This window comes from Girardinichthys multiradiatus, chromosome 2, assembly GCF_021462225.1.
Source record: "Girardinichthys multiradiatus isolate DD_20200921_A chromosome 2, DD_fGirMul_XY1, whole genome shotgun sequence".
NCBI classification, from domain to species: Eukaryota; Metazoa; Chordata; class Actinopteri; order Cyprinodontiformes; family Goodeidae; genus Girardinichthys; species Girardinichthys multiradiatus.
This window is the reverse complement of record NC_061795.1, coordinates 37,705,593-37,732,443: the sequence shown is the minus strand read 5'-3', so window position 1 is coordinate 37,732,443 and position 26,851 is coordinate 37,705,593. Positions and strand designations below refer to the sequence as shown.

At 38.1% G+C, this 26,851-nt stretch overlaps 1 protein-coding gene across 4 annotated transcripts in view; it reads left to right on the top strand.

Annotated features, from left to right (window-relative positions):
• Nucleotides 1-26,851, top strand: part of osbpl5 (oxysterol binding protein-like 5) — a 54,222-nt gene that overhangs the window by 3,062 nt on the left and 24,309 nt on the right. For 2 of the 4 annotated variants that reach the window (XM_047393186.1, XM_047393204.1), the window contains exons 2-7: nt 7,831-7,892; nt 22,382-22,535; nt 22,807-22,880; nt 24,922-25,002; nt 25,259-25,360; nt 26,643-26,846. In XM_047393186.1, coding sequence (XP_047249142.1) covers nt 22,400-22,535; nt 22,807-22,880; nt 24,922-25,002; nt 25,259-25,360; nt 26,643-26,846 — 597 coding nt within the window. In that variant the 5' untranslated portion in view covers nt 7,831-7,892; nt 22,382-22,399. Of the gene's footprint in view, nt 1-7,830; nt 7,893-14,163; nt 14,187-22,381; nt 22,536-22,806; nt 22,881-24,921; nt 25,003-25,258; nt 25,361-26,642; nt 26,847-26,851 lie in introns of those variants that run through there. The other 2 variants (XM_047393195.1, XM_047393213.1) reach the window with 2 other exon arrangements.

Below are 26,851 nucleotides of genomic sequence, written 5' to 3'. Positions count from 1 at the left end.
TCAGACAGAAAACAGCCTTTCATTTCATTCTGCTTTAGACTAGCATCAGTCATGACTTTGGTTTATCTGCAAAACGTCAGGCTGTCAATATCTGAGATGGAAGCGGAAAGCATTTCAAGGTCATAAATGTCGTGTGACCATTGGCAGTGGGTCATTAAATCATTGACAACATACGCTTTTCCAATTTGCATATCACATTCCTCCGAGCTTGCTGCCTTAAATAGTATCAGTGTAATGGATCTTCAGATAGAGTAGATGCTTAATAACCAGACCATTCAACATCTATTACATTTTACAACTTGGCTTAAGCAGTGCTTATCTGTAAACACCTATGTCTGGTCGTGCCACATGACCGTCTGCCTTGCCCTAATCAGGTGGGGATATATAATGATATTGGACCTAAGCTTATCAAGTAGAACCGTGGCTTTGCTCTGCTGTGAATGGCAAACAGAGAGAGTGTTGTAGTGAATGAACTAAAGGCAAAAAGGCGGTGGAGAGTCTGAAGAGCTCTTTAGGAATCTTTCTGTGGGTGGACAGTGCTTTTATTTATTTATGAAATCCCAGCTTTTAGTTGAAGGAATAACATGTTTAACCACCAGCAGCTGGTTGGATTTTAGCTAAAAGATTGGGGCTGTCCTGGTTGACGAGAGCCACTTAGTCCCATCTGATGCAAAGATTTAACCTTTTACTTATTTCAGCGGTATTCAATGTGTGGCTCAGGGGCCATTTGCAGCCCCTGGACTGATCTTGGGTGGCCCCTGACTCCAAATCAAGAGTGAAATCAATCTGGCCTGTTTGCACAGGTGGTTGATAAAGATGGAGACATTTTAATTTTTAATTAGGGCAATATTATTGGCAACCAATTAAAACCTTTTAAGGGAACATGTTAACTACAGTACACTGTATTTGTCTTTTAATAACCCCACTTTTTACATTTTAATTTCATTTTAAACAGAACCACATCTATTCAGTGACCTTTACCTAAAAGCAGACTTTGGTTTAATCTGATGTTAATAATTTATTAAACTTGGCTAAATACAACAAATGTGACTCAAAAGATTGACCCAAATCTTGTTCTTATTGCTAAGAATTCAGTAAACTTTCTTTTTCAATTCTTTTCAATCAAACAGAATGCCTTTCTTTTAATAAGACAGGCGTGCAAAGCCCTGTTTAAGTTTTGGATCTACAATGATTTCCACATGCCTTTGATATAGAAAATCTGACGTTTTTTTCTTTAGTTAACATATTTTATTCTTTGTTTATTGTTGAGCTGGTTAAAAAAAAAAACAACCAAATATTTATTTTGTGATAATAGTTTCTGTAATATATATATATATAATATATATATAATTTATTTATTTATTTATTTTTAATTTTTTTTCTAGGATTCCCCCAGATGTCAATAAAAATAGCCAGTATGTATATAAAAAATATAACCTCTTTAAAGAAATAAACAAAAAATCTTATGAGAAATATAGACTTTAAACTATTGAGCGCGACTGCTCCTCGCAGTGAGAATGTATTACTTCTGGTTATATAAGTGGCTTCGTGCTTCCTCAGCTCCCGTGAGATGGAAATGCTTTCTCCAACATCTAGTCAGGGAATCTAGACTAATATGGTTCCATACAGAAGATGCCTCGCTACTTCAGGACAGCAAATGCACTTTAGCAGGCTGTGTTGTGCCAAGATGCCCCTCCTCTGCAGATTTGTTTTGTTGTTGTTGTTGTTGTTTAGCAATACCTTACAGCTGCAGTGTGGCTTTTGTGACTGAAACAAGGTCCTTTTGTCACAAAATGTCACATTTTATCAGGAAAAAAAAATCTGTCTTGGTGAGCCAAGAAAGATGGTATTTGTTCTAGGTTATTTTAAAGCTTTACAAGTACAGTTAAAAGGAATAACATGAAAGCATGTGTGCTGAAAGGTTTATAGTTTCCTTGCTAAGATAAGCAATGTTCTGAGTTTGTAAAATATTCATACTGCAAAGTACCTTTTTACATTTTTTTTTTTAAATTTCTTTTTACAAAAGTGAGTCAAAGACAAGACTTTCTATTTATAAGACTGTTGAAAAAATGGAAACATAACTTTTCTATAAGCTTTTTCAGTTAGACTACTTGATAGCTTAATGTGCGGCAGTCTTTTAATTGAGTTTGAATAAAAACAAGAATTATTGTTACTTCTCTGTTTATATTAAAAGCACTTTGTTCCTGTAATACATGATTGTTGTACTTTTTCTGTAATTAGTGTAAAATTCTGTTTTTTATTTTTACTCAAGGTGACCCAGCTATAAAAATCTCATAAGATTCCATGCCTAACTTTAATAATAATCAGCCTTTTTACATTGTGGATCAACTTTGCAAAGTTTCTTGCCATTTTTCTACCCCTAAACCAGGTGAACTGTGCACAGTTACAGATGTGTCTAGTTCAGATTGGTGTGTATGTGTGATACTGACTACTTTGTTTTGCTTTTGTTAAATTTCTGTTATTGTCCAGCTATTTGGACACATCCTGTCAAATGCTGATAATCTGCTATTTCATGAGATAACATGCAGCAGGGCTGTTTCAGTTTTGTTTTACTTACTTTAACTCTGATTTATTATGAAATAAGCGCTGCCAGGAGTTTAACGTCTGCAGCCCTTTAAACCCTCATTTGGAGGGTCATCATGGTCCTGTGTTCAGAATCAGATTAACCCTAATTTTCGGCCTCTGACTGGGGATTTTTTCAAAAAGTGACATTTCATTAGCTGCTGACCTTCCACCCAGTTATGTATTTTTGCAGCTTCGCTGCTTTATGATATTAATTTTCTCAGGATTGTACTTATGAGATTGTGGGCTCTGTGTCTAGCTAATAAAATACTCATTAGGGTGGGAAAAGTGACACTTCCATGTTCCACTAAATGGAAACTTGTGACTCCAAGCTTTAGCTGTCCATGTTAAGCAGCTCTATAGCAGCAAGGCATTTCTATAACCTTTGAGATCGTTCTTTGGTTTCAGAAACTGGCTGGTTTCCACAGCATGGGATCATCATCTGACTTCAGTTTAAATGGGGTACCCCAGCAAAAATTGTGCTTCCAGTTGTTCAACACTCAGCTTGTCTTTTTTTTTTTTTTTTTTTTTTTTACCGTGCAGAAACATTAAAGCTAACGCTTTAATGCTCTGCTTGATGTTTATAAAAGAAACTTTATCAGAAACTGCTTTGGGATTATTTATGTTGTTAAGGTCATGGAGACAGAAACAAAAAGGAAAAAATAAGAAACCACCGAACACCACGTCCACAACGGAAACCCCCGACCCCACACCAAGATGGGAGAAACTCACCCGGCAAGAGGTCCCCAGCCACGCAAACGCACCACATCACTGACACTGCAAAGATAGCCCAGGGAAAAACATTATCTAGCTCAACTCTACTATCGCCGCTTGGTTGATTCAAACACTGGTGACCCCACATCCAAGAAGAGGGCACAACCCCCCCACCCCACATGCTGCAGACCCTCCTGTAGCCCGCTGCCTGGTCCCACCTGGACACGACAGCCAGCAGAGTAGCACACCGCCAAGCCGGCTTGTGTCTATAAGAGTTAACAGGCTTCAAACCTTTATATGTTACAATGCTTTCTTCCCATATCTGTGTGAGGAACTTGAGGACGGAGGCGTCCGACGGGGTGGGGGGGACTTTAGAAGTAAGCCTGATGTTATGCCTCAGAGGTTGGTGGTTACAGAGCCGAGTTGGCGAGAACAGTCAAAGCAGCTTAGAAAAGACTAGCACCACAGTCTTTGCATCTGCGCTATGGAACCATTTTTTATAAGACTTATGGACTTTTGATCTCGTTTTAATTTTTTTGGCTAGAACAGACACATTAGTTGTTTTCCCAGTTCTAATGCTAGAATGGTCTTTGTGGCTCTGGCATTCTCCTCTGGGTTTCATTGTCAGAACTCCAGAGGCTCAGTGGTGTTCTGTTTTCTTCCTCGGCCACAAGTTCATCCCTGCTATAGCTGTGGGACCAAAGGTCTTACTTCACACCAAGGTCTTTCTATCTACCAGGCAAACGCACAGTTCACACTGTGGTGCAAAAATCCCAACCTGCAACTAACCAACCTTCCTCCCTTCTCCAACTGCCTTTAATGGAACCGTCAAGGTTTGGACTCTTAGGACAAATTGAAACTATTAAATGTTACATTATTTAAAAAGAATAGTCTCAAATCATGAGGAGTGCCCACCTCATTAAAGAATTAATGAAGAAAAGGTTCACATCAGCAACAAACATCATGGAGCTGATTGTTTGGAAAAGAATACATTTAGCTGGGTTTCTGCTGGGCCTTAAGACAGAATATAAATAGTATAGTAATATAAAGACAGAATTTAAATATATTCATCTCAATTTTAGGCGTTAGAAAGTCTCAGAGAAGCCCATGCCCATGAATATAGATGCTCCAATCAGGGCTAACCGGCACAAATTTCTAGTTTTCAAGGTCTGAGCTTCCAAATCCAATTTTGACTGATTCAGACGTTTTTTATTATGATAATTTCGCATAAAACACATCCTGCAAGTTCTCTGATAAAGGTAGTAGTTTTAAATCCAACAGAAAATAAAGGAAATACAGTATAATGTTATCCCTATTTAAGCAACATAACATATATTCCAGGCTACACCTTTAGGTTGATTTGTGAACTTTTATCTTTACCTTTATTAAAGTAAAAAAAAAAAGGACATCAAAACTCAGCCGTTATTTAATGTGTTAACACACTGAAATATACTAATTCATGTTGGTGCATTTAATGAACAGGAAAAAATATATATTTTTCAGCATTTGATCCGCTAATCACCAATCAGACACAATCAAAAGAAAGTTCTCCATCTTTACTCGTGATGCAGGGCAGCAAATGGCCCTGTCACAGCGAACTTGTCGCCTGGCATGTTATTGTTTTTTGTAGGAAATTCAAATCAAAATATCTTGTTACCTTATGTGCCATTTTGCTCGATTTATACACATTTTCTAGGGTACAAATGTGTGCCGAATGACATGAGAGATTTTTCTATTAGCTTTCAACATCAATTTGTACCTTCCAGAGGGAAGTTGTGAACTTGCTTCGATAATTTAAAATATATATTTTTTTTTACTCATAATCTACTGTAAGAAAATGTTGTTTTGACATCAATAAATTATATCTAACAGCAGGTGGCCGTATAGCTGACTGTATAGCTGCTGTTTGGAAGTTAGACAACTAGGTAAAAAAGCAATTGGCTCACATGCTAAATAGCCTGTAAGTTAAGTTACTGTTATTGAGTAAATAAGTCATTCAGCTAGCGAATGATAAAAGTCTTAAATATAAATCACAATGTTCTGTAAAAGCTCATAAAAACAGTATATGAAGCTTACAGTGCGATAACAGCTTAGTTTATTACTTAAACAGTTGCTAACATGCCTGTATCTCCTATCAATGTGAATGTATTAGCAGGAAACAGATAAACATATTAAGTTAAGGAAAATGTGAGATATTACATATTGTTTTATGGATCTTTCTATGTATTAATACTTTTAATTCAGGCTGTCCTTATCCTTTAGGGGTCCCATGTCCAAGACACCAGATAATAAGTCTCTGGACAGGATCTGGCTTTGACTTGGAAACAGTTGCCCAACTGGCAGCGCTCTTATGTAAATGTTACTTGATGTTGCTTGAAGAAGAGCACGCAGAGTGCTGTGTATACAAGATGAATGTGACAGTGTTTCAGCAAGCCATTGTCTCATGGTTTTCAACACTCAGGGCTATTGGGGTTAGCTGTTGCTTTTATGAAGCACATGAAAATAATGTAGACTAATATACATGAGTAGATAGTAGAACAGTTCAGGAAAAGAGCAGAGCATCATTTCTGTGTGGCAAGAAGTTGACTTTGTAGAGTAAATCTGTCACCAGAGATGATACTTCAACACCTGGTGTGAGTGAAGAAATGTGGGACAGCTAGCTGAGTGTTGGTGATTCTGGAGCTATGATATCCTTTCACCTAAACCCTGTCACTTTCTGGGTCATGGTTTCCCTCCTTCTAGTGTGCATACTTTGTACATGTGTATTTTTGCCATTCTTTCTCTTAAGGAAAATAATCTATGATTTTGAGTATATATTTACTTTTCAAGATGCTTGTTTGATATTTAGCTCTCCATTTATGGTGTGTTTGGCCACATCTTCTCTGCAGTTCCTTCTCTTTGCGTTGTTTGTCCCACACATGCACTGTCATTTTTGTTTCTTTCAGTTCAGTTTGTATTTAGGTTAAAAATGCTTCACTGTTATTGCTTCCTCTTTTGCTCTGAGATAGGACCTAAGGCACAGATTGGACAGTTCCAACACAACTTCCCAATCCATTTTCCAGCTATTGGTTTTCCAGTTGATTATTACCCAAGCTTGGACTGCCTCATGTAGGTCAGTCTTGGCTTTCTTTCGTGAGACCTCAGATCAATGCCAAGTTCTGGTGGAGTGGAAATTTATGATTGTTTCTTGATTTCTGATGTTCACTGTAATATTTTTAGTTTGTGATAATTGGATTTTCTGTAATGCTTTTTCTTTAAGAAAAAATGGGTCCCCAAGTGTTTCTCCTATGACCCACTGCAGTGTGACCTCCAAGAGGTTTCTCTTTTGGTAGTAAAACACCACATTCCTTTCGCCTTCTTTTAACTACAAGTATATTTTTATTTGTTTATCTTTACAATTCTATTTATTTTAAAGTTAAGACTTTTGCTATGTTAATAGCACCTATTAAGTCACGTTGATATGTGGGGATCTGGAGCTCAGAAGCTAACTTCTATTCTTTGCACTTCACCTATTTCAGAGAACCGTTCCTCCCAGCAGAGCATTATGTTAATTTGGACCTGTCTAGATAAAATGTGTGTTGTGATTTGGTTGAGCAGGATACAAAAGTGTCAGCTCAGCTTCACTTTAAATTTGACTGTTTTCATTGTTCATTTGTCTGTATTTAAACATCAATTATGTCTTTAAGTTTTATCTGATTCTCTTAAACTAAAAAAAACGTGAAACACACCATATGATGTCGGTTGATGGTTCACTGATTGAAAATAATTTCTTAGTTTTGAAGCATTGAATGAGCAGGTGGAAAAAATTAGATTTTTTTCAATATTTGGCTTGCTGATCACAGATCAGAAGCAATCAAGCAAACATTGGTGGGTTCTGATCTGTAGCTGAGAAGCGCATCTCCTAATAAATTTCCAAATACCACACTTTTCTCCACTTGAGTGTACATTCTCAGCACTTTGGATCAAATGTACAGTATATCTGACAACATATCATCTTGAATTGCGTCAGCGTATCACAATATTTAAAGTATTGCTTTACAAACAGTTTTAGTGATAAGTTTCTTAGAGCTAGGGTTCATTCAAATTAAATTTACTTAGGTTTATCTGAAAATTACAAAGAACTGTCTTATCAGATTCCTGCTATATCCCTACCAGCATTCCACTTCCCATTGTTGTTTAGAGTGTTTAGAGTAAAAGTACTATTGCTCTATGAATGTGATAGTTTCTTTTATTTATTGTGTGTCATTGAAATCTTTGTCACTATAATCGTCTATTTTTGAGGAGGGGATTTTGTTTATAATGTTAGAACTGAACTTCTACTTTTAATTGACTTGTAGTGCTGTGTGTATGTGAGAAAACTGATATATGTTGGTAGCTCCCTTGGTCGCTGAGATCGAACTGGGTGGAGCTTTAGCACAGTGGTGAGTACAGGAGGAACATGGGAAGGAGAAACGTCAGGGGTGAGGCTGTTTTTGTTCGTTTGTACTGAGAGAGTTAAAGTGAAACCTTATTCTTACTTTTGTATGCCTGCAGGTGAGACTGGTGGCTCCAACACAGGCCTCTGAATGCTGTTGCTCCTGCAGTTCAGGTGAAAGGTAAGCTGAGCTCATCTACCTGGGGGAGAATGACACTTTTTATATCATTATTATTGCAAATTCACCTCATATTTAGCCAGCTATCTCCCTTTATGTGTTCTTATCAGACGATTTGTATGTAAGCTTTGTGTGGTACGGTTTAGGTTCATGCATGCATAAAAACATTTGATGTGCTCTTTAAATTTGTGAACTGAATTTTCTCCCAGGGATCAGTCTACTTTTCAAATTTGACACAAATGCAAGCTCATTTTTACTCATTGGTGCCTGGAGGGATATCTGACTTTCTGAGCAGACGAGAGAATTAGGGCACGTCTCTTAGGCGACAATGAATTCCTTCTTTAATTTAAAGGAAACATCATTCTGTAGCTTTGCAAACACAGTATTAAAGCCTGCTTTTGTTCAGTCTGTGTATCCACTTCATTGCCCATGGCAGAAATCATGTATAAGAGTTGTAAAGACAGTCCACAGCCAAGCTTTACTACAAGAGTGAAGCAATTTGACAGAAGTGAGATCAGCAGCTTACAGGGTGTGCCAGAAGAGAGTGAATGTTGGGGTTTCACAAGAACAGTTGACTACTGAGTGATAATTTATTGAGAAACTGAAGAAAGGCAGTTTTGACGGCCTGTTGATCGTTCATACAGTGGTGGCGAAGGTGTAATAAATGTTTCTTCTTACAGCTTCTGATGACACTCAGAGTTTGCTTTTCTAATGCACGGTTTGCTGTGTGAGCAGTGCAGGAGGTGTCTGACACATTTGGCATAATTTTCAAACCGTGTATATATTTTTGATTAATTTAAAGGATTTTTATTCTGTAAAACAGTTTCCTTTTGATTTAGAGGAGTTTATCATCAAGACTAACATAGCATTTATGGACACCCATCTATCTTACTCAATACATAAATACGTTATCTCTTTGGCCTTCAACCAGTAAGATTAACAGAAGTATGTGGTACTCAATCATTTATCCTACCTGTTTACTGCTCTGTCTGTCTGTCTTAACCAATGTTTTCTATATATTAGGCAATGGCCCCTATGAAATACTCACTGCATGATACACCTGAGTAAAACATGACAGTTTGATTTTTTTTTTTTAGACAGATACAAAATAATAACTTGAAATAGTAGCAGAATTTTCCCAACGGCTGCTAAAATAATACCTTAATCATAATAGTTATAATATTATTTTATTTATTGATTTTGCTATCTATACTGGAGCATAAATATGTTGAATAAACTTACACTAAAGTTGTGCTTATTGCAAAGAATAATTATGTTTTTGCTGTTCTGCTCTTTAGAAAAAAGGAGTCCAACAATTTGATATTAGCTAACAGTAATTTAGGTAAGTTAGGCTATCTGCTCCAGGACCACCGTGTGATCAGCTGATAACCTGACCTCTTATAGTTTGGAAAGTGTTGTTTTAGTGATGGGTTGGTACATCTTTGATTTGCACACCCTGGCCATGTTTTTTTTGCAATCTGTAATAGTTCTAGATTAATTTCTCTTTCCTTTAAGTGAGGGAAGAGTCTCAGTTTTATGGGCCTTTAAAGCTGGAAAAGGCTCGGCTCACTTTGGCGCTTTCTCTGGCAGTACGATGAAACAATTGTAGCGATTTTGAAACGGTATCTTTGATACCAGTAACTGGCCCATCTCTATGTATGCACCTTAGTTGTAAATGTGATATATATTTATAAGGTAGGGCAATATGATCTTTGGGTCATTCTAAATGGGTACAGACATTTTATTTGTTATCTAATTCTGTGTTTATGTGGAGTCAATTCACTAGTCTGCTATATTTTCTGCTTTTGTATTTATTTCTGTATGATTGTGTTGTGTGTTGGACTCAGGGGCTTCTTCTATGACTCGCATATGGAAACCTGCCATATTGCATTAGTGGCAATATGCCTCTTAAGTGCTGTAGATTCTGGGAAATAAAACAGAAGCTGTTAGCAAAGCTAGATACAAGAGCTATTTCCCCTATATTGGGACCTGTCTGTACATTTATTCTGTTAATTTTAAGGAGTTAAAACTGACAGGCTGTCTCATTTTTCATACATAGTTGGGCACAGTGATGGGTTTTGCGGTATCTATGATCCATCATTAGTAAAACCTGTACACTAGGAACTGCCTTCAACAGCTTCCTCTGCTCTAGGTGTAGCCCCACATAACTCAACCACAGCTGATACAAGAAATTCTTGCTCAATTCTGTGAGTTTTTATGCTCTCAACAGTCCACTGAGCCAGCAGATTAAATGCCATTTATGTTTTATCCCCGAAGTGTTGCACAAGTTAAGCGTTTGCTTCTTTTGACATGACGTTTTTGAGTTTACCTACATGGTGCAAATGCAGCTTCGCCAGATTAGTTATGACCCAGTTCTAGATTTTCATGAAATGTTTGCTCAATAATAATGAAGTTCTTGGAATGACTCTCTGTTTATTCTAGAGGTGAAAGTACATTGTCTTCTTTATTTTTGCTCCAAATGATTATGTTTATAAGAGGTTATTAAGTTAAACATGACACTCTAATGCTGTCAGTGAGCCAAAAAATATATCTGCTCTTTTAGTGGAAGATTGTTAAGGCAGCTTTGGTTTTGTATAGAACAGGGAAAGGTGTATTTCAGCATTTACCTGAAGCAGCTACAGAGATATACTCAATCTGTCAACTCATAGTAACTTTTTAGTCTTTTCCAACTATTGTTTCCTTTTCTTTGCTGTTACAAAATTTTATCATTTACAACTTTGTCACAAGTTGTAACTTACTGCACTGACTGACCTTAGAATTGTGATTGTCATAATTTTCCAGAAACAAAATCATCTTTTATAAACAACTGACAATGGTAGCAATTACTATGGATCAGTTTATTATAATTAAATGTTTATGTTAAGATATATGCTTCTAGTGGACATCCTATAAAATTGTCTCAAAAAGCAATTTTTGGCACATTTACCAGTCTGTCCATTAATGTTGAAATGGCCTAGGTTTGAAAAACCCTAAACTGCAGATTAAGTGGCATAACCACCATCCAGCTGGATTACATGTGTCAAAGGTGTCTAAACACTTCTCTTGGCAGAATATGTGATGTTTATTTAATTTTATTTTAGATGGTTTTCTGCCAAAGACTCAAACGCTGTCCACAAGTTGCCAATGCTGTTGAGGTTTGGTTCATTCTAGAGGTGTATCGTTACTCGGCTTTGTTTGTTCCAAAGTTGTTCGTTCTATGTGCATTTGGGATCTTTGTCTTGTGGAAACACCCAGTAAGGTCCAAGTTTTAACTATGTAGCTGTTAAATTGAGTAGAATTCAAAGGCGTTGGGTCTTCTTTGTTTCAGTTTTTGCAGTGCACCAGAAGTAAAATCAGCCACTGTCATGGTGGATGAAAATCTGTCTTGTTTGGGGAGCATGAGGGAGAATACTTGAAGTGAGATGAATGTTAGTTTAGGAGATAAGCACTCCAGTCAGCTGCATTGTGCATGGCATAGGTTGACCTTTATTTAAAGGTGTCCAGCTGGGATCAAGATTCACCTGGGACAGGAGGGTCTGAGGTCTGACCCACAAGCTCCTCTCCCCATCTCCCTTGAAACCAATCAGCCTCAGCCATGGTTTCCACCTGACCCTTCCACATCCAATCCCTGTGATTCTGTCTCATGTTATCTATTGTATAAAACATGTGCATTGTATGAATCATCAGCTTCTTTTCGGGATGTCGCGTGCGCTTTAGCCTGAACAGAGAGGGGGTCCTTGTCAAACCAAAACTCTAGCTCCATCAAATCCTCATCGAAGAGAAAAAGTGTCTGTCTCAAATCAATGAATGTGCAGTTTTAAACTCAACACTACACAGCTTGATTCTATCATACTTTTAGTTGATACAGTGTTCTTTAGTATGGGGCTTCTTTTCCTCTCCTAACAGAGAGACAGAAGGATCCTCCCCTAACGCCTCCCAATGAGGGAAATTCTCAGCCCAGCCAATAACTATATAAGACTCTGGCTCATTTTCTGCTCCTTATTTTGCTCGGTTTCTTCTTCTGCCTAATCTCCATGTCCTATTATTACCATTTCTGCCACTGAGGGTTTTCAGCTCTATAACAGGCTTTGTCATAATATATTAGGGCATTTTAAATTGTTGCAGCTACCTGAATAGAGCAAAAGAGAGGATGTAATTTGCATAGTTGTATTATATAATTCAGAGTACAATGGGGAAGGAAAATCTGCTAAAAAGTTGTTTTTCTTTTCCAATGGAAATACAGAAATGGTCTTTCGAGTGGGGAATTTCTTTTTTCCAAATAGCCTATTTGATTTATAAACACATCGAGGCAACAATAAAACCAATTATTTCCTTAAACATGCACATTTTTGCAACGGTGGCTGTTCTTTAGTTATTGCTGCCCTATAATCTCTAACAGGTATACAGCTGAGCAGATTTGTCCTTGTCAATACATTACAACTCATCAAGTAAATTGCCTTTTATCCCTTCTCATCCTTGTGTGTCCTTGTGCAAAGATGTCTTGATAGAGAAGAGATTAGTCACATACGCCCGCCTTTAAAGAACTCATTTCACGTTGGATGTCAGTAGTTCATTGGCAAAGTTACTGTATATAATTCTAATTAAAGTTTTTTCATGTTTTGTGGAGATGTAATGAGATCTTTGAGTATGAACTAGTTGGAAATAGCATATCTCTGTTCGGCTCGTTTAAGCATTAAAGATGCATGTCACGTATATCCATTCAGCAGCAGCATCATGGGTTCCCAGTAGAGAAACATTTAAATAAATGAGAACTTTTTGCTAGCACTGGACAAAAATATTGCTGTGGCTGTTTAATAACCCTGAAGTTGGCGTATAATTTGAGTGTTCTTATTTTAGTTCAAAATCTAAAATCCTGATACTGCTCACACTTAAACTCAATTATTTATATGCAGTTTACAGCATGGGTGTGATTTATTTATTTGCTTTGTTTATGGAAACAAAGCAATGGACAATTTCAGTGCATTCTTTTAGCCTGTAGACCTGATGCTAAAGTTGGCATGTGATTTGTAGCTTCCTCTCAGCTTTAAACTGAACTGATCTTCTGCAGCACAAGTTTAAAATACTGGGACTGAGCAAACCTGAGCTGAAATGTTTTACAGTTAATAATGCATTTAATAAAACACAGTATTTATGTTGAATAGTCTTTAGTTTGTTTGTGAAAACATAAAAAAAGTCCAGTTTGACTAATTTTGGCTTTAGGACCACGATAGATGGGGTCTTCCTTGAAAACGGCAGTAATTAGACAGTTATTCCACACTGGTTACAGATTCTTTCAATCAGTTAGTGACTTGTAAAACCTTTACTCGGTTAATAGAAAGTGTTTTATTTTCTCATGCAAGTACTGTCAGCTCTGCTGCTGTGTAAAGTTACTTTCACCTTGTGTTCACTTAACTTTATAAAGATCATTTGTGTGACGATGGAAAATAAAAGGCAGAGGAGATGTGTTAAAACATGCTAGAGTCTGATTTGCAGCTCCCTAAGCATGCTACTGCAGTCCCTTGATAGTTTAAATTAGTCAGCATGAGTCTCCAAGGGTGTACCTGTCCAGGTGAGATTCTAAATACATGTGAATTTGTCTGCTGCTGAATTTTAATGTACTCAAATCAAATACCTCTGGCACTAAGGCAAGCCCCCTTTTTTCCCTCAGTTCTGCCTGGCAAGACCTGCTGTTGGCTGGTTCTCACACACAGCAAATAGTGGCCTGATTCCAGCCATAAACACAGCCAGCTGGCTCAGTCTGTTTACCAGGTCAAACATGGCTGCAGTATGTCTTGGGACCTGCTCTCTTATTCAAACGTACTCGGTGAATGTGAACCAGTAATTAGCTCTCATCTAAACAGCAGGTTTGAGTACTTTGAAAGACAGTTGCTCCAATTTAACATTGTTGTCCTGGAGTTTTGTATGTTTACGATAAAAAATTTAAAAATGGGATTTGTTGATGGTTGAACTGTGTTTGGATGTTGTTAAATGAACACATACATGCTGGTTTAATTTAGAAATGCGGATATATTCTGTAATTAAACCAGACATTTAGGTTGATAGATCTATACTTCGTTGTAAAAATCCTTTTTCTTATCCCATATTTGTTTTACGTTTATTCTGTGTGCATGACCAAGTCTAACAGTTTGTTCTGTTTGACTTAAGATTTACTTTCCAGACTTTCCAGACTATAACTGCTGTGTTTTTTCCTTGATCCCACACAGAACCGTGTCAGGAACTGTGTGTACCAAGGGAGGTTCTGTCTCTTGCCAAACCTGAAGCTCAAGGAGCAGTTTTGTGCGTAACCTCTTACAACGTTACTGCACTGAAAACCAATGGAAATGCTCCAAGTGTTCAAGAATGTATCCACATTTAAAAAATGTTTTAACATGACTACATTTGAAATTGGCTTTGCCAAGTTGGTTTTGGTTGAAATTCGAAAGAGAAGTAAAAATGAATCATTATCTCAGCTGACAGAAAGACTTTAAAGAACCAGGGCAGTTGGCAGGTTTTAATGGGGTCAAATAGGAGGTTAGTCTGGTTAGTGGTTATTTTCTTCACGAGTTCTCTAAAAATAAGCTAGAAACACCAGAGGACTTAGAATAGAACAACTAAACCACATTTCCACCCCACAGTATGTCCCAAAATGAGACCTTCTACATCTTTTTTTAAAGTTACAGCAGCCCATCTTCAGTTTGTCTTTGTGATATAAGTTAGAGTTGTTAATCTATAAAAGTTTTCATACATTTGTGATTTTAATTAAAATTAGTTTATTTCTGTTAATTAAGTTGAATCACGACATTTCTTTAAGAGATTGGTCTAAATTTCCTTGCTGCTTTGTTACGATAGCCCTGTCATGTTACTATTTGATGAAGGTAGACTTTCTGTGTGTGAATGAAACAAATACAATTTGTAGTTGGGGAGATAAAATCCATTCACATTTCTCCCATCAGCACCTTCCATATTGTAGGATTATTAATTTTGTAATGTAAGCGTCATATTTGCTACTGTAGACATCAGTCTCCATTGTTTATCCTAGAAGCTGCTCCTGGCAACATCCCATTGGTGTAAATCTGGGTCATGTAACCAGCCATTTGTCACTGGAGATGGGGGTTTAATGTGATGGGGCATAAATGGATGGATGAGAGAGTGTCTAGAGTTAATCTATGCCCTGGAACAGCTTGATGGTCTGATGCTGGTGCTCACTATTAGAAGGCTCTCCTACTCTCAACTATAGGATGAAATATGCAGTGTTGTTCTGTGTCAATGTATGACATTATTCACACAAACCATAAAGCAAAGATATTTAACAATATGCTTTTATCTAAACAGAAAAACATCCATTATTTCTATTACCCAGTTTATAAATGAATGAAATTGATTTAGTTTTACATAATGAGTAATAACTCACTACAGTTGTGTGAAAATAAACAAAATACTCTCCTAAATCATGAACCAGGGAAAAACAGGCTGAAGCCCACAGACCTGTTTATGCTTCTCCTAAAGATGCATCTCCCTCAGAGCATCAGTAAAGCAAGCTATAATTCTAAATTACATTAGATTTCATGTTGATTTTTGCAGGTGTAATGTTTGCATAAAATAAATTTATTGGTATTTTGGTTTTGACTCAAAGACTATAATAATGTAGAACACCCAATAAATTTGTTATCAATAAAATATACTTACTTTTTGCCATATTGCTCTTTATAGGGTGTATTCACAATTGCCACTTTTGGTCCGCTTGAAACAGACCAGAGTTCGTTTCCCCCCTTGGTCCGGACCTTTTGCGCAGGTGTGAATACAGCCATAGACTTAAGATTCTTAGAGTGTATTCACACCAGGAAAGTCCTTTGATCCACTTGTTTGGTCCGGACCAAAAGCGAACTTTATTTTTTTCATTTGGTACGGTTTGTTTTCACATTGTACTTTTTGCAAGCGAACTATTACTTGTAAACAAAGCCACGCGGGTGACGATCATTGTTCCCATTGGACAGAAATGACGGGGGTGGAACAGAGCACACATCTGGAAATTTAGTAAAACAGCTGTAGACGTGCTGCGTGCAGCACCTCTGTTCTGCATATTTATGCCGTTATTACAGCTACAATATTATTGTTAGAGTCAAGAGCAGCTGTCTTGTTTAAACATTATTCTGGAGCTGTCCTATTTATGATCCGCACATATTAATAATCAGGTCAGTAAACTGTTGAATCCAGATTTTTCCAGCGGAGGTACAGTTTTATATTTAGTAACTGAAATTGTTCTCTAATAAAACCCTCTCCATTTAAGCTGAATCATTGTGATCGTATTCGCTGCTATTAGGCTATGTTCTGCCTTCATTTTGCAGCCCAAACTTGCATGAACTTTAGTGAGACTAATATTTATCTTAGTCAGATCATTAAAGCTTATTAAAACATACAGGTTAGAACATGTCAGTGTTCCTTTTCCTCCCCTCCTCTTCTCCAACTGTCCCAGGTGCTGCAATGCTTACTAGAAACAAACAGGCTCCATGTGACAGCAAGTCAAGTGCTTTAAGCTCCACAGCCTAACTATTGGTAAGGAACCTATTGAGGTTTATTTTTTTTAGGAGGTGCGTCTCCTTTCTTTTCCAGGTTTTTAAGCTACTTTCTGACGGAGGAATACGTGTTACTTACTGGTCACGTGTTGTTGCTGCACTGTTGATGTTTCCACAAGGTGCTCGTATCTCAGGGTAAATATTGCCCCCGCACCTGCACAGTATTGCATTGTGGATTGAGTAAATGTTGGCTTAGTTTGACAAACTTTACACACTGTGTACAGTGAGTGTTTGGAGTCGAGTTCTTACATAGTTTCGCGTGATATTAGCGTTGAAAGAAGGTCTGGGAAACTCAGAGCATGGATATCACTGTTTAAATTTATCCTTGGTTTTTTCATGTAACCTGATCCTCCCTCATTTCTTTTGTTGTCACATGAGGGTGCAACCAAAACTAATTTGATCTTGGTGATATGTCTTCATTTAATCTTTTGGCTTATAAGTTATTTTTCCTTTGAAGGGGTTCATGTGTTATTTTACCCTTCAGTACAGACTGAAGGGTAAAATAACTGTAAGATTGCTGTTTAAAACACGAAGACTTAGCAAAAAGTAATATTAATCTATTGGTTTTTAATAACTGAAATTATTTGCAGAGTTCTAAAAATATTTCTGTTTGTTGATGGATATTTTGGCCTTTATGTTGCGACTGCCTTAATCTAAAGTCGGCACAACATCCTTCCCTTCTTTGCGCTTCATATTTAAAACTAAAATTAGTAGGTTTTTCACTAAACGTTTCCTGAAGTTGCTGCTGTGAACACACATCTATGCATACCTGCAACACTTTCACACTTTTCATAAACTGCCATTTTTTTTACCACTTTAATATGTAACTGATATGTAACAGACATGCTTTGAATGCTTTTCTTTGTGTGCACTGCTGCGTTCCTGCAAAATACTGCTTTATCCTGGAAATTGCTGGGTCTGTGCTGTTTTTGATTTGGATTTAGACAATGCAACAAAAGAGGTGAATATAAAAAGTAAAATAGGTTTTACGTGTGGGCAAAAAGCGAAAACAGTTGTTTTAAAGGGCATAGTCAGTCTTAAGAAGAGTCTGCACAGTGGGGGAATGGAAATAACGTCTGCAGCTGAGGTATATCTGTAATGGCTGAGATGCAGAAGGTCGTACAAAGTGGTGGAGACATTGTATAATAGTAAAGAAAAAAATGGGCTGGAGGGGTTAACAGTAATAATTCTTTATATTTTAATATTAAGCAATAGCATTGCAATTAAATATTTTCCTGAGTGTGCAGTCCTACTTTGCATCATGTGTTGGTCATCTTTGAGGTTCAAATAAAGTTGGCATAGCAGGTTGCCATGGGTCTCACTAATTTCTACCAGACTAGGGCCAGGTTAAGACTAGGATAAAATTCCTGTCCTGTTAAATGGATGCTGCCTTTTAACATTGAAATGTACAGCATGTGTACCCTTTACTTCTAACAATGAGAGAAACATTATATGTTTTATTACTACCTAATAACAATTGCCACTAATTAGTTTATTACTGAACAGAGGAGTAACAACTGAAGCACTCCTGATCTTTTTAATTTAATTTGAAACACTGATGTTTATAAGGATTTTAAGATGTTTTACCAAGTTTGTAGGGATTTTACAGCTGCCACTTAGTCGCACAACTTGCATAAGGGTTTCTCGATATCAGAGGCTCTTCCTGTTTCACTTTTTCATAAGGCAAAATACCTACAAACAACACTGCTGTTTTTGTCTTTGTGTCTAAAGAGCGTTGCAAAGGCTTTTCTCCAGATGGACTTGCCAAGTTAGTTTAGTAATTCCAGCACCATCTCCAGTTGTTATTGTTAAGTAATCTGCTGAGGAAGGGCAAATAAGTGTTTTTGGCACTACTCTGTGAAGTTGTGTGCCAACTTGGGGAGATGAAATCAGCTCAGCTCATTTGGACACAAAGGTGTAGTTTAAAAGAAAAAAAAACAACATTTTTGAGCATTGAAGTATCAATTAGCCACCCAGTAATCACAGTAATCAAAATTGAACAGTTTCTCTTCTTTTGCTCAGACTGGTGATCTGGTTTTGTTTTAAGTTAAGCTAGCTAGGGACATTCACTCTGGTGTATGAATGTAGAAAGTCTTGTAATCTTTTCATGATCTATTGGAACTGCTACCTCTTTCAGGAAATCAGTTGAATGTTCTCTTTCCTTTATAGTCAATGTTTTTGTTACATTTAATGTTTAAATGAAACTAAAGTCACACAGAGGATTTTGTACTTGTTAGCATCCTGAGAAAGTTCATAGAAATCGACTAAGCTATTGGCCAGCGAAAGGCTGATTGTTGTACATTGAGTCATGCCAGTCCTCTTAATTATGCAGCAATATCTATACATCATTCCATGAAGGCAGACATCATTAGTATATCATCTGTATCTTGCATTTTATTAGACCCATATGGATAACAAGCACACACATTGGGCATACAACAGCCATGTTTAGTTTAAGTCTTGTAATGTGCTGCTAATAACCTCAGTTTCTTTTATTGATAATCAAGCATTGCAGCCATGAGAATGAGCTGGGTTTGTTTCTCCTGCATGTCGTTGCACATCGTCAGACCCATAGCCTGTTCTACAGGTAGTTTTCTGAGATTCTGTATGGTGGGATTGCTGTCATGCTCCTGTTGTGTAATGCTAAAGCTTCTAGTTTTTTCCATGCTGCCCGCACCCCATTCAGGGTTCAGCACTGTACTACACATGCACGTATGCACTGCAGCAGAAGAGAGCTATTTATAGACCTGCCCCACAAAGACAAATAAAAAGTCTATTTAAATTAACCTTTTCCATTCTTCTTTAATGTTTGCTTGATTTTTTTTATTGGAGAGGTTAAAAATCAAACCGGAAACAACTGCAAGATTTGAAATGAAAACACTTTAAGGATGTTGATAGAATGACTCAGCCAGGCAGAGTAGACAGCTGGAAGAAGCTGGGAGTGGTGTGATGAGGCTCTAACTGTGCTTTTTGTATTTTTAACATGCACATGAATGTACTTGTAGAGGGAGGGCACATGTAAACAGTTACATTTTCAACAGCTCCCCCTGTGGTTTTAAGTTTCAGACTTGTAGCCATTGTTAAAATGCAGGTTTCTGTGCCACAAATAGTACCTCAGTGTAGTAATTTGATACACTGCATATGCCTCAGTATGTTCACAGTGGAATAATGTGGGAGGCTAAAAAGATGAATCAGTGTTTGAAGGGAAAATCTGGAGGGCTCTTCTCAGATGTTGTAATTTAGGAACTGCAGGAGAGCCAGAGGGTCTCGTCTGCTGTACGTGTTTCTGCTTCGAGTGGAACCGACTAGGTCAATTGATCTAAACGGAGCATGGTCTTCCACACAAACCCAGATGGTAATGGTTATGATGCAATTACTTCACCCTTTTAACTATTACCTAATTTGCAGTGACCAGTTCAAAACCTGTTTAAAGTATAATATTCTATTCAAGAAACAATGAATAGAATACTATATTCCACATAAATATACCAATACCACTATACCAATTGTGTATATATAATTGTATATATAGATCAGAATTAAAATGCATACAGGATCAACGTAAAGATTATCAACACTAAAGTTAAGTTGGTAAAGTATGAAAAGAATCAACACAGCTAGTACAGGTCCTTCTCAAAATATTAGCATATTGTGATAAAGTTCATTATTTTCCATAATGTAATGATGAAAATTTAACATTCATATATTTTAGATTCATTGCACACTAACTGAAATATTTCAGGTCTTTTATTGTCTTAATACGGATGATTTTGGCATACAGCTCATGAAAACCCAAAATTCCTATCTCACAAAATTAGCATATTTCATCCGACCAATAAAAGAAAAGTGTTTTTAATACTAAAAACGTCAACCTTCAAATAATCATATACAGTCATGCACTCAATACTTGGTCGGGAATCCTTTTGCAGAAATGACTGCTTCAATGCGGCGTGGCATGGAGGCAATCAGCCTGTGGCACTGCTGAGGTCTTATGGAGGCCCAGGATGCTTCGATAGCGGCCTTTAGCTCATCCAGAGTGTTGGGTCTTGAGTCTCTCAACGTTCTCTTCACAATATCCCACAGATTCTCTATGGGGTTCAGGTCAGGAGAGTTGGCAGGCCAATTGAGCACAGTGATACCATGGTCAGTAAACCATTTACCAGTGGTTTTGGCACTGTGAGCAGGTGCCAGGTCATGTTGAAAAATGAAATCTTCATCTCCATAAAGCTTTTCAGCAGATAGAAGCATGAAGTGCTCCAAAATCTCCTGATAGCTAGCTGCATTGACCCTGCCCTTGATAAAACACAGTGGATAAACACCAGCAGCTGACACGGCACCCCAGACCATCACTGACTGTGGGTACTTGACACTGGACTTCTGGCATTTTGGCATTTCCTTCTCCCCAGTCTTCCTCCAGACTCTGGCACCTTGATTTCTGAATGACATGCAGAATTTGCTTTCATCCGAAAAAAGTACTTTGGACCACTGAGCAACAGTCCAGTGCTGCTTCTCTGTAGCCCAGGTCAGGCGCTTCTGCCGCTGTTTCAGTCCACTGCTTCCGCAGGTCCCCCAAGGTCTGGAATCGGCCCTTATCCACAATCTTCCTCAGGGTCCGGTCACCTCTTCTCGTTGTGCAGCGTTTTCTGCCACACTTTTTCCTTCCCACAGACTTCCCACTGAGGTGCCTTGATAGAGCACTCTGGGAACAGCCTATTTGTTCAGAAATTTCTTTCTGTGTCTTACCCTCTTGCTTGAGGGTGTCAATAGTGGCCTTCTGGACAGCAGTCAGGTCGGCAGTCTTACCCATGATTGGGGTTTTGAGTGATGAACCAGGCTGGGAGTTTTAAAGGCCTCAGGAATCTTTTGCAGGTGTTTAGAGTTAACTTGTTGATTCAGATGATTAGGTTCATAGCTCGTTTAGAGACCCTTTTAATAATATGCTAATTTTGTGAGATAGGAATTTTGGGTTTTCATGAGCTGTATGCCAAAATCATCTGTATTAAGACAATAAAAGACCTGAAATATTTCAGTTAGTGTGCAATGAATCTAAAATATATGAATGTTAAATTTTCATCATGACATTATGGAAAATAATGAACTTTATCACAATATGCTAATATTTTGAGAAGGACCTGTATAGCATAATGCAAACTTAGATTTGCAGTTAAACTAATGTCTACTAATATCTACTGATTAGAAAGAGTAAAAACAGATGTTAGAAAGATTGTAGAGTACAATTAGTATAGTAGATTGTTTTTTATATTTGTTTGTTTAGTGCCCCAGACATTAACTTTCCCAACACTTTTGCAAGTAACTCCTGCAATTTGTTTGTAGATAGGGTTTTTATTTTTGAGATAATAAAACAGTGTAGGTGAAAGCTTTCTGTATTTGTTTGCACAAAGCAGTTTGAACATAGAAAAGTCACGCCAGTTGTGTTTGGGGTCATTTTGGACAGCGAATCGGTGCAGACAGAGTGTGTTAGAGGCCTCCTTCTGTCACTGACTCTGTCAGTGTGCAGTCTGAGCTGCTTGTCACGGCCATGCACCGTGTCGTTATGTGAACAGGCTGGTATGTTTGCATACAGTATGGCTTTGTTAGTGTTGGAGAAGAATGAAACGGCACATAGTTTTGCACAAAGAAAATGAGCAAGTTGGAGTAACTTTGCTTTTTTTGGGGGTTTAAGATATTTTTTTGGCACTAGAGGCCTTTATTTTTTATTTGTCAACAGTAAGCAGAAAGGAAAGACTGGCAAAGAGAGAGAGTGAGACATTCGGCCAAGGTCGCCGGGTCCGGGACTCAAACTCAGGACGGCCGCATCGAGGAATATATCCTCTACATGTGGTCGCATGCTTAACCCCTACACCACCAGCTTTTTATATCACTTTTTTAAATCTTGTCTTTTTTGTTTCTTTGATAAAGGACAAGCAAGTTGTCAGGATGAAGGAGGAGAATTTGCTCCAACGGAGGCTTTCCCTTTGCCCTAGCACCACCTCTCCCCCTAAAATTGACCCCCGGACCCTTACCCGGAACTTGTCTTATGGAGGAGACAATGACATCTACAACTTCAGTCCAGGTAAGAGACTTCAAAGCTGACAATTTCGAAAGTTAAAATGACAAAAGTGAAATTGAGTACGGGGATATTTCTGAAACTTGTGCCGGTGGATTCCTGTGTCTGTGAAAATATGCCGTGCTGTGCTGCAGAGGAATTATCCCATAAATAAATGAAACAAACCTGACCTGCTGCTTGTTAGATGCTTTGGTGGCTGCTGTGCTTTAATTGTTTGTCTGCAGGTTTAATCACTGAGCGCATTTGTGTGTGACTGTGTGTTATGGGTTCCCACCAGGCAGTGAGACAGACAAGAACGCTCTCTCCGTGCTGAGTGGTGAACTTAGTCCTGCCCAATCACCAGACAGCAAGGTAAGACAACACAGTTCCTGATTGGGCAGTTCCTCAACATATCTCACAGTAAATCTACTCCTTAGACGGGCTCACAACAGCTGCTTTTACATTCTAGGATCATTTCTTCTTATTGTTTCTTGGAACATGCACAAGCTCACAAAGCTTGAAATTCTGGAGATGTTTTTTATTTTTATTTCAACACATTTTTAAGTTATCACAAAATAAATATAAAAATGCACATATATACAGTGCCTGGCAAAAGTATTCACACTCTTGACCTTCAAATTTTTAAATAATACATTTCAGTGTTTTAGATCTTATAGACCAATACAAAGTTGCACTTTTTAAAAAATAAATACATTTTTATTTTAAAAATAAAACTGTAGATCAGGTAGAAGTTGTCATGTATTTGTATCTAGGCCCTTTCAATCTGATACCCCTCAACTAAATCCAGTTCAACCAATTGCCTTTAGAAGACTCCTCATTAATTAACAGAGTCAACCTGTATGTAATCCAGTGTGTGTGTGTGTGTGTGTATATATAATATATACACACAAACATATATAAATGCAGCTGTTCTATGAAAACCTTGGAAGTTTGTGAGCAAACGGCACCATTAAGACCCAGGAACACATCAGACAGGTCAAGGATTCAGTCGCGGGGTTGTTTAAAGCAGGTTTGGTTGTAAAACAACATCCAAGGTTTGAACCTCCCACAGAGCACGTCATCACGCTGAGGGGTATCATTTTCTTCACTAGAGACAGGCAAGCTGGGTAGATTTTAAATTCCTTGAAAAGATAGATGGAAATCCTGGAAGAGACCTGTTAGAGGCTGCTAAAAACCTGAAACTGCGGCGGATGTAGACAATGACCCTAAATGCTTGTCTGGAGTCGAGACCTAAATCCAATTGAGAATCTGTAACAAAAGTTGGAAATTGCTTCTCACAGACATTCTGGATCCATTCCGACTAGACTCAAGTTATTCTGCAATAGTTTGAGTTGGGGTGGGTGTTTGAATACAAATGCATGTAACACTATTTAGATTGCAATTTTAGGAATTTTTTTCAAACCATGGATTATTTTCCCTCCATTCCAAAGTCATTGGCAACTTTGTTTTGGTCTGTCACAAAAGATCCCAATAAGATAATTTAAAGTTTGTGGATATTTTGCTTTTGCCAGGCACTGTAAGGAAACCAGGAATATAAAATCCTGCTTGTTTGGTAAATTTGTAATAAAGCTGCATCAAGGCCATGGTGGGAACTATGCCTTTTATTACCACAAGGCAAATGATTGACAACATTGACCCATACAGACCTGCTGTTGCAAGACAATCTGTTTCCTATTATGAGATAACAAGTAGGTACTGTATGTTTTACAACAAAAGTTGCAAGTGGTAACCATTTGCTCTCATCTTGTCTCGTCTCCTTAACTCATGCAGCTTTGCCTTGCTCATCCTCACTTTTTTGCCTTATACACTATATAAAATAATGCCCTTTGTGCAGCTGCATCTCCGATACTTTGCCTCGTCAGCTATCCTAAAGGCCCAATCTGGACTGAGGACAGTTCATTCGTTGCATACTTTCACTTGCACAAGGATTTAGCTGTGTACTATGCTTTAAGACTGAATGTTCTGTGGAATGATCATCGTATCATTTACAAAGTGGTGAGATATTTAAACATTACATTAAATGTTTCATTGGTAACTGTTGTATTCTCTTTACCCCTTGTGATCTTAATCATGAAGGTTTGTTGGTTTGTGGTCACTGCCTGTTCAGTTTCACAACTCAGAAAAAAACCACTTACTTGCTTCACACATGCTTTAATGAACTTTGAGTCCTCAATGTGATTAAATGCAAACTTAATAGACATGTGTGGGAAAACATGTTTAATTATCAGTAATATAAAAAAATAGTTTCATTGCAGATTTTGTTGTTTCGCAACAAAATGTGGGCTTCTACAAGCGAATCTTTTTAATTTGAAATGAAATTTTTTCAGAGGCTGTTGCAGTGCTTGTCTGCTTCAAAGTGGTTATTTTTACTTTCTTTCACTCTTGACTCTAGTCTGAGTCCAGGATGTTTAATGGCGTTGAAAAGGACTGCCCCTCCCCCACCGAGAAGCTGGCTCGGAAAGAGTCTCTCAAGGTACACGTCACTTCCTTGCTTGAGAAACTGAGGAAATGTTGAGTTTTATTGTGCCACACTTTGTTTGTCATTAAGTAGGTCAAGTGGCAATTTGGGAACCTTTTAAAAAGCCTTCTCATGCTTCCAAATTGTGTGGCATGTCTCAGATGAATACTCCAGCTTTTTTGACTCTGCTTCCACCTAGTGTTTGCCTATTCAAAGCAGCTTTCTCTCAGGGAGACTGATGACTCATTTATCATTTTATTTTTATTTTCAGGTACAAAAGCAAAATTATCGACAAGAGAAGAAACGGGCAGCTAAGGAGCTCTCCACTGCACTGAAGGACCCCAGTGTTGTCGTCATGTCCGATTGGCTCAAGGTCTGAGATTATTGATTACACAACTACTCATCATTATGTGCCTAATATGTGACAGTGTCATGTAATAATCTTTTAATAATGGGGGTTCATGAGATGCAGTTTTTTTTCTCAGCTGAAACCAGATGTTTAAATACTGTATAAAAATACACAAACCCTTTTTTGTCTCACTGTCTGGCATTAAATGAGACTTCTCCTATTTTCGGTCAGTTAGGATTATTAAAATAATTTCTTTTTGTTAAATGCTAAATGTCAAAATCAGAAGTTGACAAACATTTCCTTAGTATTTGGTCAAACTGCTTTTTTTTTTTACACTGCAGGACCTGCGACTAATGTTTTGGTTCTGCTTCCAGAAGCTTGTCCCTGTAGTTTGCTGGTGTTTGGCCCATTCCTCCTGACAGATGCATGTAGCTGAGTCATGTTTGCAGGCCAATTTGCTCTCTCACCAGTTTTCAGCAATGCCCACATATTTTGTATGGAACTGAGGCCATGTCCACACGGAGCCGAAGACTGTAACATTTCACTATAAAGATGAAATCACCCGGAGCCGGAGGACCCGTTGTAATACTTAGGACTGTGGGTGGCTTCTCAAACGCAACCCCAACTCTTATTGTTGTTGGGTGGTTAGTGCATGCATATGAAGGGAGAGGCGAGTCAAACTCGTCCATTTGTACCCAGTTAAGCGGTTAGAGCTGTTGGCACGGAGCCGCGATGAGGGGTGGCTTTAAACTTTCTCGCTCTGGGAGTGGGTTTCAAATGTCGTTGGTTTCACCACTGCTTCGTTTGGATGGGACCCTGTATCCGACCAGGAAGCTTGGCGGATACTCCAAAACTAAGTTTCGTGTGGACAGGACCTGAGATCAGGGCTTCGTGATGGTCACGAAACCTTAACTTGGTAGTCGTTAAGCCTCTTTGTAACTAATTTGGCTGTATGATTAGGGTGTCTGTCCTTTTAGAAGACCCATATGTGCCCAAGCTCTAACTCCCTTGCACTGAGATGTTGCTTCAGTGTTTCCACATAATGTTGTTTAATCATGATGCCGTCACTAGTGTACTTGTGTCTCATGCAACAAAACACCAACACAACATGATGCTGCCACAGTTGGGATGGTTTTCTTTAGCAAATAGAAATCATTTTCATCAACCAAATTGCCATGAAACCAGAAAGGTTTCGTCAGGTTTAATGTGAGACAGTGAGGAAAACAACTTGTCTTTTTACACGCTGTATGTAAACATCTGGTTTCAACTGTACATGCTCCTTATTTCATCAATGTGACTTCTTTAGATCCGCGGTTCTTTAAAGAGTTGGACCAAGTTGTGGTGTGCCTTAAGGCCTGGTGTGCTGTTGATCTATAAGACACCTAAAACGGACCACTGGGTGGGCACCATCCTCCTTAGCGCATGCAAGCTGATCGAGAGACCCTCCAAGAAAGATGGCTTCTGCTTCAAGCTCTACCACCCGCTGGAGAAATCCATCTGGGCTGTCAAGGTTAG